This window comes from Cetorhinus maximus, chromosome 3 (genome assembly GCF_964194155.1).
Source record: "Cetorhinus maximus chromosome 3, sCetMax3.hap1.1, whole genome shotgun sequence".
Lineage (NCBI taxonomy): Eukaryota > Metazoa > Chordata > Chondrichthyes > Lamniformes > Cetorhinidae > Cetorhinus > Cetorhinus maximus.
The window spans coordinates 91,063,697-91,076,904 of record NC_135881.1 but is presented as its reverse complement, the minus strand read 5'-3'; the positions used below and the strand labels follow the sequence as shown (position 1 = coordinate 91,076,904).

Below are 13,208 nucleotides of genomic sequence, written 5' to 3'. Positions count from 1 at the left end.
TTGTATACAGTCAGGAGGGAGTGACCCTGGGTTAGGGTTAGTCCTCAACTTTAACACTGAACCCCAGGAATTCTCATAGTTTCAGGTTAAACATGGGCAAGGAAACCTCCATTTGATTACCACCTCAGGTCATGCATCGGTACTGCACCATGTTGAAAACCGCTTGAAAGAAGCACTGAGGGTAGCAAGGGCACAGTATGTACTCTGCACTGGGACTTCAATGTTCATCATCAAGAATTGCTCAGTAGCACCACTACTGACAGCTGGCCCTGAGGACATATCTGCCAGACTGAGCCTGTGGCTGGAGGTGAGAGAACCAACATGAGGGATAAACCTACTTGACCTCGCACTCACCTTTGCAGATGCATTTATCCATGACACCTTTTGTAGGAGTGACCACCACAGAGTCCTTGTGGAGATGAAATTCTATCTTCACACTGAGGGCACCCTTGATAGTGTTGTGCTAAATGGGGTTGATTTAAAACAGATCAAGCAACTCAAAACTGGACATCCATGAAATGCTGTGGACATCAGAAGCAGCAGAATTGTATTCAATGAATTGTCATGGTCTGACATATCCCTCACACTACTACTATCATCAAGTGAGGGATCAACCCTGGCTCAGTGAGCAGACCATGCTAGGAGCAACACCTTGCATACCTAAAAATGACATGTCTGATGGAATTTGTGGTTTCAATGCTTGTATTTTTTGAGACAGACCCCCAACTGATAAAAGAAATGGATTCTTCTGATTTCTAGGGACATTAAGACTGAAACCGAGATTGGAAACTGTTACAAATATGAAGCTTGTAAGATTATTATATTTTGGGACTGGCTCTTTTAATTTACAGTAAAATGGAGTCGAGAAGGGACTCATGTGACCTGCCCAACAACAAGCTTGGGTGAGTTGATTTTAAAGGTTAAAGGGCAGGTTATGTTGTTTTCCTGGGAAGAAGGTTTAAGATGTTCAGCCATGTGTGAACTGTGCTGATGGTGGATAGACTTTTAGTTTCCAAGTCTCTCAGAGAGGTATTAGGAATATCAGGCTTTACAAACGGTTATACTTTAAACTGTCTTTTTAATTCCAAGATAGAATGGAGTTGGGGGTTTAGAAGATAGTTAATTAGCATTTCTAACTGGATACAAGGCACATGCGATTCACTTTGCCATGGGGATGTGCTTTGGGAGGGGGAGAAGAGTCCTTCAGAAGCCATTGTCAGATCAGGTTGCAAGTTTTCTTCAGAAATCCCTGAACATCATGAGAATCTGAGACATAGAGCAGAGCTAGAGGCAGCCAGTCTCTGTTGTTCACCAGACACAATGTGGGTGAGAGCTTATGCTCAGATTGAAGAGGCCAAGTTCATGAGGGTTTAAATAATGCTGCCAGACTCATCTAACTTTGGCTAGAGAGAGGAAAATCAATTTGGGATTAAAAGTTAACTGGCTGGAAAAGGAAAAATGAAGCAAACCATCAGGAGCTAGGAATAGCTTTGGACTGGTTCCTGGAGAATGAAGTGTCCATTTAAGGAACAGAGTAAAGCAACATGTAATTTTGTCATAAAAAAGGACACGCAAAGGCTGAATGTTGGAATTGAAGAAACAAGACTGTAGCATTTGCATGGTTGTACAGTGTCCCTCCAGAAAATACTATCCTAGCAGGCAAAGCTTATGACAAGCCAAAACGTTCTGCCATGTTTACTGATAAGGTAAATCAGAGTGCAGGAATTCTTAGAAGTTTTATGTTTAAAGGTACAGTGTCCCCATTTTTGTCTGATGAGGCAGGCAAGTCAATTGTCATCCTTGAAGGTAAAGGAGCAGCACAGTCACTGATGTTGGTAGGTGGCATAAATTTCTCTCAAAAATGTTCACTGAATAAAGAAGTATTGGTTTAGGGTATTGATGGAAATTGTTTACCCATTCCTTTGTATTGGGTTAATTTAAGATGTGACCTTGTCACCAGTCCTGTTGTTGTGGGTGTCATTCTAATTTGCCTGTTGAAGGGATGGATTGCTTGTTAGGAAAGACTTGGCTGGGTATAAAGTATTGGCATCTTCAGTAGTTTCGGAATGCTGATTAGGGCCACCAAGCTCCAGACTTCGTTACAGTCTTGGCCAAAACATGGGAAAAAATTTTGAATTCCACCGGTGACATCAAAGCAGTATTTCACTGCTTGTGGCATCAAGTAACCCCAGCAAAACTGAGGTCAATAGAAATCAAGGGAGAAAACTCTTCACTGGTTGGAGTCTTACCTAGCCCAAAGGAAGATGGTTGTGGTTTTTGGAGGCCAGTCATCTCAGCCCCAGGACATTGCTGCAGGAGTTCCTTAGGACAATGCTCTAGCCACATTCAATTGCTCATAAATGGCTTTCCTTCAATTAAATGGTCAGTTAAGGGACACTTACAATCTCTGAAGGCATTTTAACAATGTCAGGAGGTCATCGCTGCATAGGGAGAACATCATGTAAATCCTGGTGGTCATTCAGCAGGTCCTGGGAGTTAGGGTGGACTGGGCCTCAATGGTTGCTGCATAGTGCATGGAGGGGCCCCATGGTGGCAATGGCCACCCCTGCTGCTCTGACGATGCCCCTGGAGGATTCACCCTTCCGATTGCTGGACCCTGCCTGCTTGGCCTTGGCACATTAAATTAAATGTTTACCTGGCCTTTGAAGACACCTCAACATGGGGGCATCCTTTTCTTCTTCCTGCAGCCTCAGCAGCGGTCACCTCTATCAGCGATGCTGTTGCGGCTGCCAAGCTGACAGTCTTCTGATTGGGCATCACTCCTGGCAGTGGCCTCTTAATTCCTTCGATGAAGTGCCACCCAGGCTTCTGTCATCCATTTGGGTGGGCTTGGATCCCGCTTTCGGTCTCAGCAGTGGGACAACCTGGCCTTTGATAAAATTCCAACCACAGTGCCATGTTAAAAGCTGACCACAGCCTGGCCAAATGTTTTCATTTCCTCTCCTGTTACCTCCAGGGCAATTTACCTGGTGCAGCTGTTTGAAATGGACTGCCTTTAATCTCTGTATCTAAGTTGATACCAGGGACTGGATAAGTGCTTGACATGACTTCCTGTAATGCCAGGATCTGCATTCTACTTGGTTTGGAAGAAACAGTAGGAACAGACTGGAATAAAGATGTGCAACGCATCCCTGAGACCGTGCTTTCAATGTAAGTTAAGATTATTAGAGATTCATCCAGGAGACAAGACATTCTTGTAGTCGTTTTCTGTAGTTTCTGAGTAACAGCCTCTGGTGGAAATTTTTCTTATTGGCAAACCCCACCTCCTCCTTTGTGGGGGACTAAGAAACCCAAGAAGGGCTGCAAGTTTTAAAAAGCAGCTTTCTGTTGGGTGATAAAGCAGCCTGCTTGAAGGGTGCCATCAGCAAACACACATCATAGAAACCGTATGTGATATTCCAATTCGTTCCAGGAGGCAAAAAAGTAATAACTTTGTTTATTTGGCATGGACAAAGGACAAAGGAGGCATTCACCAAAGTCCAAAACATTTTTAAAAAATTTGGCTTTCCCCTGACTAAAATTGCATAAAATAGGGGGAAGAAAACCTTAGCTTCCATCATGATTTTTAAAAAAATTTGTAAAGGATGTGAAATTTGCCCAATTTTATTGAAAGTTCCAGAAGTGTTCAAATATCATGAGGGGTCACACTGAAACTTTCAGTAAGTTAGTACAAACTCACTTATAAATGTTGGCCATAATCAATTAGCTTGATGAGCCAAAACAGTGACAAAGGAACACAGCAAGTCATTAAAAGAATTGCATGCACATGGTTTTGGAACTAAGTTACTCTGTTACTAAGGACACATTTCAAACAAACACAGCCCAATGAGCTTAACTAATACCTAAAGTATGACATGAAAACATTTTTGAGAAGCAGTCAGTCAAAATTATTTTCCTACTAAAATAATATTTTTAAGGGCTGATTCCCCTCTAGGGCCCCAAACTGGTGCCAGCTCTTGGTTAGCCCATATACACCTGTGCTGGAAGAGTTGCAGCCTAATCATGCTAGAATTATATAACCTTATTAAATGCGCTCATTGCTTCTTTTTCCCCCAAGTGCAAGTAACATTTAATCAGGGGAATCTAAGAGTTTTGCAGTATTGAATGATTCAGTAGCAGGTCCTCACAGCAGACAGTTCTGTATGCCGACGACAAGTCATAGAAACGCAGAAAAAATAGGAGCAGTAGTAGTTCATTCGGCCCTTCGAGCCTGCTCCGCCATTCAATATGATCACGGCCGATCCTCTATCTCAACGCCGTACTCCTGCAGTCTTCCCATACGCCTTAATGCCTTTAGAGTCCAGGATTCTATCTCTTTCCTTCTTAAATATATTCAGTGACTTGGCCTCCACATCCTTTTGTGATAGAGAATTCCACAGGTTCACCACCCTCTGAGTGAAGAAGTTTCTTCTCATCTCAGTCCTAAATGGTCTACCCCGTATCCTGAGACTGTGACCCCTTGTTCTAGACTCCCCAGCCAGAGGGAATATCATCCCCACATCCAGTTTGTCCATCCCTGTCAGAATTTTATATGTTTCAATGAGATCGCCTCTCATTCTTCTAAACTCCAGTGAATACAGGCCTAGTAAGCCCAATCTTTCCTCATACAACAATCCCATCATCCCAGGAATAAGTCTGGTGGACCTTCGCTGCACTCCCTCTATGGCAAGTATATCCTTTCCTAGGCAAGGAGACCAAAATTGCACACAATACTTCAGGTATGGTCTCACCAAGCCCCTGTATAGCTGCAGTAAGACATCCTTGTTCCTGTATTCAAGTTCTTTCGCAATGAAGGCCAACATACCATTTGCCTTCTTAACTGCTTGCTGCACCTGCATGCTTGCTTTCAGTGATTAGTGTACAAGGACACCCAGGTCCCTTTGTACATCAATATTTCCCAATCCATTGCTATTTAAATAAACATTTCCATTCTGTTTTTCTTACCAAAATGGATAACTTCACACTTATCCACGTTACACTGCATCTGCTATGTAATTACCCACTCACTCAACTTGTCTAAATCGCCTTGAAGCCACTTTACATCCTTCTCATCACTCACATTCCCAGCTAGTTTTGTGTCATTAGCAAATTTGGAAATATTACATTTGGTTCCCTCATCCAAATCGTTGATATATATTGTGAATAGCTGGGGCCAAGCATTGATCCCTGCAGTACGCCACTAGTCACCACCTGCCATTCCAAAAAAGACCCATTCATTCCTATTCTTTGTTTCTTGCCTGCTAACCAATTCTCAATCCATGTCAATGTATTACACCCAATCCCACTGAGGTTAGGCTAAGCAGTCTGTAATTCCCTGTTTTTCTCCTCTCTCTCCTTTTCCAAATAGTGGGGTTACATTTGCCAGCCTCCAATCTGCCAGGGCTGTTCCAGAATCTACAGAATTTTGGAAGTTGACAACCAACTGTTTCCATGGCCATCTCCTGGGATGTAGATGATCAGGCCCTGGGAATTTATCGGCTTTCAGTCCCATTAATTTCTCCAGCACTGGTTTTTAGTAATACTAATTTCCTTCAATTCCTCCTTCTCACTAGCCCTTTGGTTCCCTAGTATTTCTGAGAAGTTATTTGTGTCTTCCTCCGTGAAGTCAGAACTAAAGTAATTGTTTAATTGCTCTGCCATTTCCTTGCTCTCTATTATAAATTCTCCTGTTTCAGACTGCAAGGGACATACATTTGTCTTCATTAATCTTTTTCTTCTTACATACCTACAGAAGCTTTTACAGTCCTCTTTTGTGTTCCTTGCAAGTTTACTCTCATACTCTATTTTTCCCCTCAATCAATCTCTTGGTCCTGCTTTGTTGAATTCTAAACTGCTCTCAATGCTCATGCTTGCGATTTTCTCTAGCAACTTCATATGACTCCACTTTGGATTTAATACTATCCTTAATTTCTTTTGCTAGCCATGATTGGGCCACTTTTCCTGTTGTGTTTTTGCACCAGAAAGAAATATATAACTTGCAATGCATATATTTGTTCCTTAAATATTAACCATTGCCTAGTCAATGAAGGCAGCTCCAGTCTTTGACTGCTTCTGGAACCCTGTCTCAGTCTTGGCAGGGAGTGTGACATCCTGGTTAGAGTAGCTTCTTCCATTGCTAAAATCTGAATGCTCATTTGGGAAGGCAGCTTCTTCAACTGGTTTTATCAGGTTAAGGATGAGCCATTTGACCACCTTACAGAACAGGCTTGTCCAACGTTTTTGTGTGTGGGGGGGCCACATTTCCATTTTTTTCTCACTCAAGGGGCCAATGAGCAAATTTTGGAAAGATGTAGTTTGGCACAACATTAAATATTAATTTTTTTTAAAATGGTGCTATGAACAAAAGAAACAACTTGCTGAGCAAAAGTAAAGCAATGTCAAAGCAATAAATTGATAACTAAAAAGAGTAATTAATAAAGATGACCACTAGAGATTGAGAAAGTGAGAGTTTGTGTGTACGGCTCACTCCCAGTCTCAGGGTGCTCACTCACTCACCCTTACCCACAATGAGAGTGAGTGCAGGTATGTGTTGGTGTGAAGGAGTGAGGGTGAATGAGAGTCCTGAGACTAGGAGTGAGCCGAAATACACACACACTCTCTCTCCCCTCCACACACACACACATGCCCCACCTACCTCCCTGGGGCCCCTCAACCAATTGCTTTCCCCTGCCCTCCCCAATGGCCCAGGCAGCGACTTCTCCCCCCTCCCCTCCCCCCACCCCCCACCTCCCCCAACTGGCCCCACTGTGTCTCAGGCCCTATATTCACCCTCTATCTCTCGCCCTCCTGAATTCGTCTCCTTTTCCCTGAACATACTTAAAGGTGCCAGTGTTCGCTGCTCCTCCAATCACAATTCTTCCATTCCTCTCCCACATTTGTTTCTGATAGGCTCACTAGTCATTGTGATTGGAGGAGAGCCCCTTGCAGAATCTTCAACTTCACTTACCTGTCTTATTGGCATTTTGAACAGTGGTTCTGAGGGCCACATAGAAAGGCTACAGGGGCCACAATTCGGCCCATGGGCCGCCAGGTGGACAAACCTGTTATAGACCATAGACAGAAGGGTGAAGGGACAGTAGCTTTTTGGATCATTGTCTAGCTTTTCCAACATCAAGACAGTGGACTTGACTGGCACCAAATCCTGGAAGTTCGTCTATGCCAAAGACATAGCACCAGTGACACTAGAGGATGCAAGTAGAACTCTTACAGGTGACTTGGACTTACTGGAATGCTGCTTTCAGACCCAGCGTCTCCACTGCAATCCCAGAGAAGAGAATTGTGTTGACATTCCATCTGAACAACAATGCCATTGGGAAAGGACTCAATATTTCCTTCTGCAGAAGGCAACTTATCCATGATCCCCACCCACAATACCTGGTGCTACCTTGGACTGTAATTTCACCTATCATCCTCATCTCATCAACTACATCCATAAAATAAAAACCAAAGTGAATCTGACCTGGAAACTCGGTGAAACGTTATAGGGGTGCACAGCAAAAGACTGCATACTACAACAGTGACCCAAGTTTACTTTGCTGCAGAATACTACTCTGTTTCATGGTCCTGCAGCTGCCACACAAAGATCATGAACAGGCAGCTATATACCGCCATGAGAATGGTGTCAGCGATGCTTATATCCACTCTAACTGAATGGCTCAAAGTGTTGTCCCACATTGCCACATCTGCCATTTGCCACAATGCCATTTTGCTCCATGAGATGGAAAAAAATCATCAGCATCACCGACCTTCCCATTCACATGGGCTTGAAAAAACCTCATCACTGACCCAACAGCAGAGATGTCTGGTTTCGACCTCCCTCATAGACATTGGAGAGTGCTCAATCTAATCTGCACATGGCAGAGACATAGCAATTTATATTTTCTCAGCTCTGAGTTTAACTAACTTCCCTAGCTTGGAGCACACAATAAAACTGCAATATTCACTAACCAGTCACATACCTGTTATCCTGTGATGTTGCTCTTTGATTTTCTTTTGAATTCTCTGAATATATATTGGTGCTGCTCAGGTCCATACTTTCCCTCACTCTCTCACCACTTGCTCCTCCTCATGCCGCCACTCACAAGCCACTTCAGTTATGGAAAATAGGCTTAATGAACTAGTGGATTTTCTCCTATCTGTTCATCTTGAATTTTATTATTTTGATTATATCCTTCATAAGAAATTTAAAGGAGTGGGGGAATTGGTTAGCTCAGTTGGCAGAATAACACCAACAGTGTGGGTTCAATTCCTGTTCTGCTGTGGTAAACTTGGGACAAACCTCCTTACTTGCCCTTGAGAAGGAAGATAATGGCAAACCACCGCTGGCAAAAACTGCTAAGAAAACAGCTCAGGATGAAACAGCAGCAATGAGCCAAGAACATACCTCCAGGCCGAGCACATGTGATATGACAGAAGAAATTTAGTCTGAATTCTGACCTAAGCTGATAAATGCAATCATTTTTTTGCCTCCTGTATCACAATATGTACACTGACCAAGCCACCTGACCCAGAAGCTATGTAATCTGCTGGAAGAAACAAATGAACAGATTAAAGCCTAACTGGAAGATTCCTCTCAGACCCTTTTAGATAATTAAAACTGATTCAGGAGATCACTGTAGCCCCAATAATGTTATGCAGAATCTACCTTTTGGAGGTAATCTCCATCCGGCGAAGTATGTTAGCTATGCTTCAGTTGATAGCACTTTCATCTGAGTCACAACCATGAAGTTTCAAGACTCATTTGAGGAACTGAGCACAAAAATCAAGACTGATACTGCAATGCTATGCTCTTGGCGAGGCTGTCTTTCAGATGAGATGTTAGACTCAAGCCCTGTCTGCCCTTTCAGGTAAATATAAAAGGAGGAGGACAGAGAAGTTATTGCTGGTGTCCTGACCAATATTTATCCCTCAGCACCACTGATGACCTTTCTTCAAAACTGGGAAAAGTTAGGTTTTAAACAAATGAAGTGGTGGGTTGAAAGGGGGGTTAAAAAGAACAAAAGGGAAGGTATGTGATAGGGTGGAAGGCAGGAGAGATTAAATGATAAAAGAGCTCATTATCCAAGGTCAAATGGAATAGTAATGGTACAAGCAAAGAAACAAAACATAGGCCCAGAGGTGTGAATGGCAGAATCATGAACAGTTGCCATCTGGAAAAACATAGAAAAGCACAAAAAAACAAAGAAAAAAACAAAACCTGCAATGCCAATGGAAACAAAATGGAAGAAATTATGATTTAAAACTGCCGAACTTAACATTGAATCTGGAAGGCTGTAAAGTGCCCAGTTGAAAGATGAAATGCTGTTCCTTGAGCCTGAGTTGAACTCCATTGGAACACTTCTGCAGATCAAGGATAGAAGGGTCAGAGTGAGAGCAGGGTGGACAACCAAAATGACAGGTGACTGGAAGCTCAAAGTCACTCTTGTGGACTGAATGGGGCATTCCACAAAGCAGTAACCCAATCTGTATTTGGCCTCCCTAATGAAGAGAGTTCATCGAGTGCAGTGAATACAGTATACTAATTTGAAAGTAAAGTAAATTGCTGTTTCACTAGGAGGGGTGTTATAGGCCTTAAATGTTAAGAATGGAGGAGATAAAAGGGCAGATGTTGCATGTCCTGCTCTTGCATAGAAAGGTGCTGTGGGAAGGGGAATGGTTATTAGGTGTGATTTGAGGACCAAGGTGTCATGAAGGGAATGGTCCTTTTGGAACGCTGAAAGGGGAGGGGAATGAAACGTGTTTTTGGCTTTGGGAGCAAGCTTGAGGTGGCAGAAATTACGGATGAGAATCAGTTGAAAACAGAAGCTAGTGGGGTGGAATACAAGGTCAAGGGAACCCTAACCCAATTCTAGGAGAGAGGATAAGGGGTGAAAGCATAAGTACATGGAATAGAATGGACACGGTCAACCACAGTTGTGGAAGGGGTGGTTGGGAATTCTTGGTAGAGGACAAAGGAAGATATATTGGTAGTATGGTATGTTGCATTGTCAGGACATTAATGATGGAGACTGAGAAATTAGGGTTTTTAAAGAAAGTGAGATGTGAGGAAGTGTAGCCTAGATAGCTGTGAGAGTCACTGAGTTTATAGTGAATATTGGTTGATAGCCTATCCCCAGAAATGGAGATAGACAAGTCAAGGAAGGGAAGGAAAGAGTCAAAGAAAAACCATGTGAAGGTGAAAGAGTGGAAGAAATTGGAAGCAAAGTTGACAAAATTTTCCAGTTAAAAAGTTAGGGAGAGACCAGTTAGGACCGGAACAGAAAATATTGCACATGTCCCCATAAAAGGCAGGCATAACCAGGACCAATGCAGGTACCCATAGCAACAACTTTTATTTGAGAGCGGAGTTGAAGGAGATGTTATTCAATGTGAGAACGTGTTGAGCCAGACAGATGAAGGGGGTGATGGATGGAAACTGTTTGGGACTCCATTCAAGGAAGCAAGGAGTCCTCAAACCATCCTGGTAGGGGATGGAGATGTAGGAAGATCCATGGTGAAAAGTAGATGGTTAGGGCCAGGAATCTGGAAACTGTTTAACTAACAGAGGGCATCAGACAAGTCACAGATGTAGGTGGGGAGAGAGTGGACAAGGGGAGAAAAAAAAGAGTTGAGATAGGAAGAAATCAATTATTATAAAACCTGGGATAAATGCTACAAAATGGGAATTTAAAATAGCATGACAGAATTCAAATGTTGCAAGAGATTGAAATGCATAGGCTTATTAAGAGCCCCAGTTCAATTTCCAGTCTGTGCAGAGTTAACTGGATTGGCAACTGAGGTGTTACAATTGCCTTCAATGCCAGAGTTAAGGACGAAGGAAATCTGAATGACTTTTAGTGATTGCCTGCTGGAATATTTTGAATGTATGGCTAAGCAAGAACAGACTTGGTCTTGACCATGACACTTTCCATGGTCAAATGGCATGACAACACTCACTTGAGGTGTTTACATGAAAAATGGATACGGAAGGTTGGTACTGGAAGGTCTGATGAGAGGTCATCAACCTGAAACAGTAACTCTCTCCCCACAGATGATGCCTGACCTGTTGAGTATTTCCAGCATCTGCAGTATTTTACTTTTGTCTTGGTACTGGTAGACAGCTGGAATCCACAGAACAATACCCAAAGAATGCTTGGTGCTTTCAGGAAAGGAGGAAAAAAAAAGCAGAGGAAAAGAAGCCCAAAATAAAGTTAACACCGGACTTGTATAAATTGGATATTTTATTGCTCTCTGAAATGGATAGGTAGCAACACACGACTGAACCATTTTCAAAATTTTATTAGGAAAAAAGCAATCACCAGTATTTCACAGAATCTAGTGTAATTATGCAAATGATGGAGTGGCAAGCTGGTATATGGACGGAGTGAAGACTTCTTCCTGTAAAAACTCCAGCTGCAACTCAGTCCAAATGATGAATGAGCATTTATTATAGTGAATTTAATTGGTTTTATAAAACAAAATATATAAAAAGGAAAAAAAAAAAGAAAATCTACATCCAAGAGAACCTAGGCCACACACATTCCTAACATTATGAGCAAATGCATTATTCATTGAGAATACAAAGCCAAACTATACAGAAACATTTATTCACTATCTTTCAGAAGCTGGTTAGCGAAATGCTCCTTGACTGGTTCATAGCAGCAGTTCTTGGAGGATAATTTGGGAAGGAGCCAAAAAGAACAAGATTCAACCATCTGCAAGATCAGGGTGAGAAATTACGAAAGAGAAAAATGATACAAAATAAGATAGCTGAAGAAAAAAACAAGTTTGCACAGTTTCCTAAGTGGCCTCTACTTTCCTGTTATGCCATATTAAAGGTTAACTGAAACAATTGCTAATGCAAACAAAACAGAATGTTCACAATTTGTAAATCAGAACTGGTTAATTCTTCATTGAGGTATAAAAATCTACGCAAAAATTAAAGTTATCATAATTGTATTATTCATTTTTTTCATGAATTCTGTCCCTGTTAAATAGATTCTTATTCATACAAAAGTGATTTAAATGAATGTTTGATATATATTCATTGTACTCTTGCTCTGATATTATGTAATGTTGGTTACCACGGAAAAACCAAAACGTTCAGAGATATTTTGGGCATTTTTTGGGGTTGTGTCACGATTTCAGACAAATACAACAATTGTGCAATTAAATTACAATGATATGCTGCTGACACAGAAAACTAGTGATATGTTGGGACCATTTCCTAAAGATTAAACCATATTTGCTTAATGAACAGTGCAAGTTCATTCATTGAGATTTAACCAATCTTGTCAGCCCCACTTTCCCCTTTTTAAATCAGTTAGAAACAATGTAAACATCAGTGTGCACAGTTTTTCCAGAGTCTGTAGTCTCAAACCATGAAGAAGGAATGTAGTTCTAAGACCAAAAGGCTTTGTGTTGAACATCCTTCAAAATGAGTCCACACGCTCAGAGGAGGAGCCTATTAGCTGCTAAAATAAAAGTTCATTTGAAGTACAAATCTAGCAGTAAGGTGCACAGAGGTAGCCCATTAAATCTTCAGAGCTGACCCATCAGAAAACCTCAGGGAGCGTGACGTTACGCAGAATCCACTGTTGTGAGCGACTCCCATTGCAATCTTTCATGGTGGGCACCTGGCTATCTGCCTCTGTGGATTTATCCAAGCACTGGTTGCTGTTCACATGTAACAGTGTCAATTTCTGAAAAAATAAATAAAAAATTGCTAGCACTCTCAGATCTATTGCAATTGATTAAAAAAGTGAGTGCAAACAAGCTATTTATGGACAGACTTGAAGCAACCTAAAATATAAGGGGAAAATTCAAGTGGTTTAGAATAAGATTTGGTAAATGCTTCAAGGACGCTATGAGAAGCATTGCTCATTTAAACCTGGTATTCATTAATGATCCCGACAAAATACAAGAAACAGAAATTGTAAAGCCCTGAGAGGCTATGATCTTGCATTTAGATATATTGAAAACCAAGAGCAGGTATATAACTATAAAAGTTTTCAATTCAAAGAAATGAGGGGATAACCAAAGCAAATGGATCAAAAAAAAGATGTTTATCAATAGCTCAGTAGAGGATAAGTGGGACACCTTTAAATGAAAAATACTAACAACCTATGATAAAAACATCCCTTAGATTAGCTAACTCAGACAAGCATGACTTTTAAATAGATTAACAAGTTAAAAGTGAAATGAAGTAA

General features: G+C 41.5%; 1 protein-coding gene across 4 annotated transcripts in view; it reads right to left on the bottom strand.

Annotated features, from left to right (window-relative positions):
- Positions 1-11,282: 11,282 nt before the first annotated feature.
- galnt1 (UDP-N-acetyl-alpha-D-galactosamine:polypeptide N-acetylgalactosaminyltransferase 1) overlaps positions 11,283-13,208 on the bottom strand; it is a 209,668-nt gene continuing 207,742 nt past the window's right edge. For all 4 annotated transcript variants that reach the window (XM_078538667.1, XM_078538668.1, XM_078538666.1 and 1 more), the window contains one exon: positions 11,283-12,701. In XM_078538667.1, the coding sequence (XP_078394793.1) occupies positions 12,555-12,701 (147 nt within the window). In that variant the 3' untranslated portion in view covers positions 11,283-12,554. The remainder of the gene's footprint in view (positions 12,702-13,208) is intronic.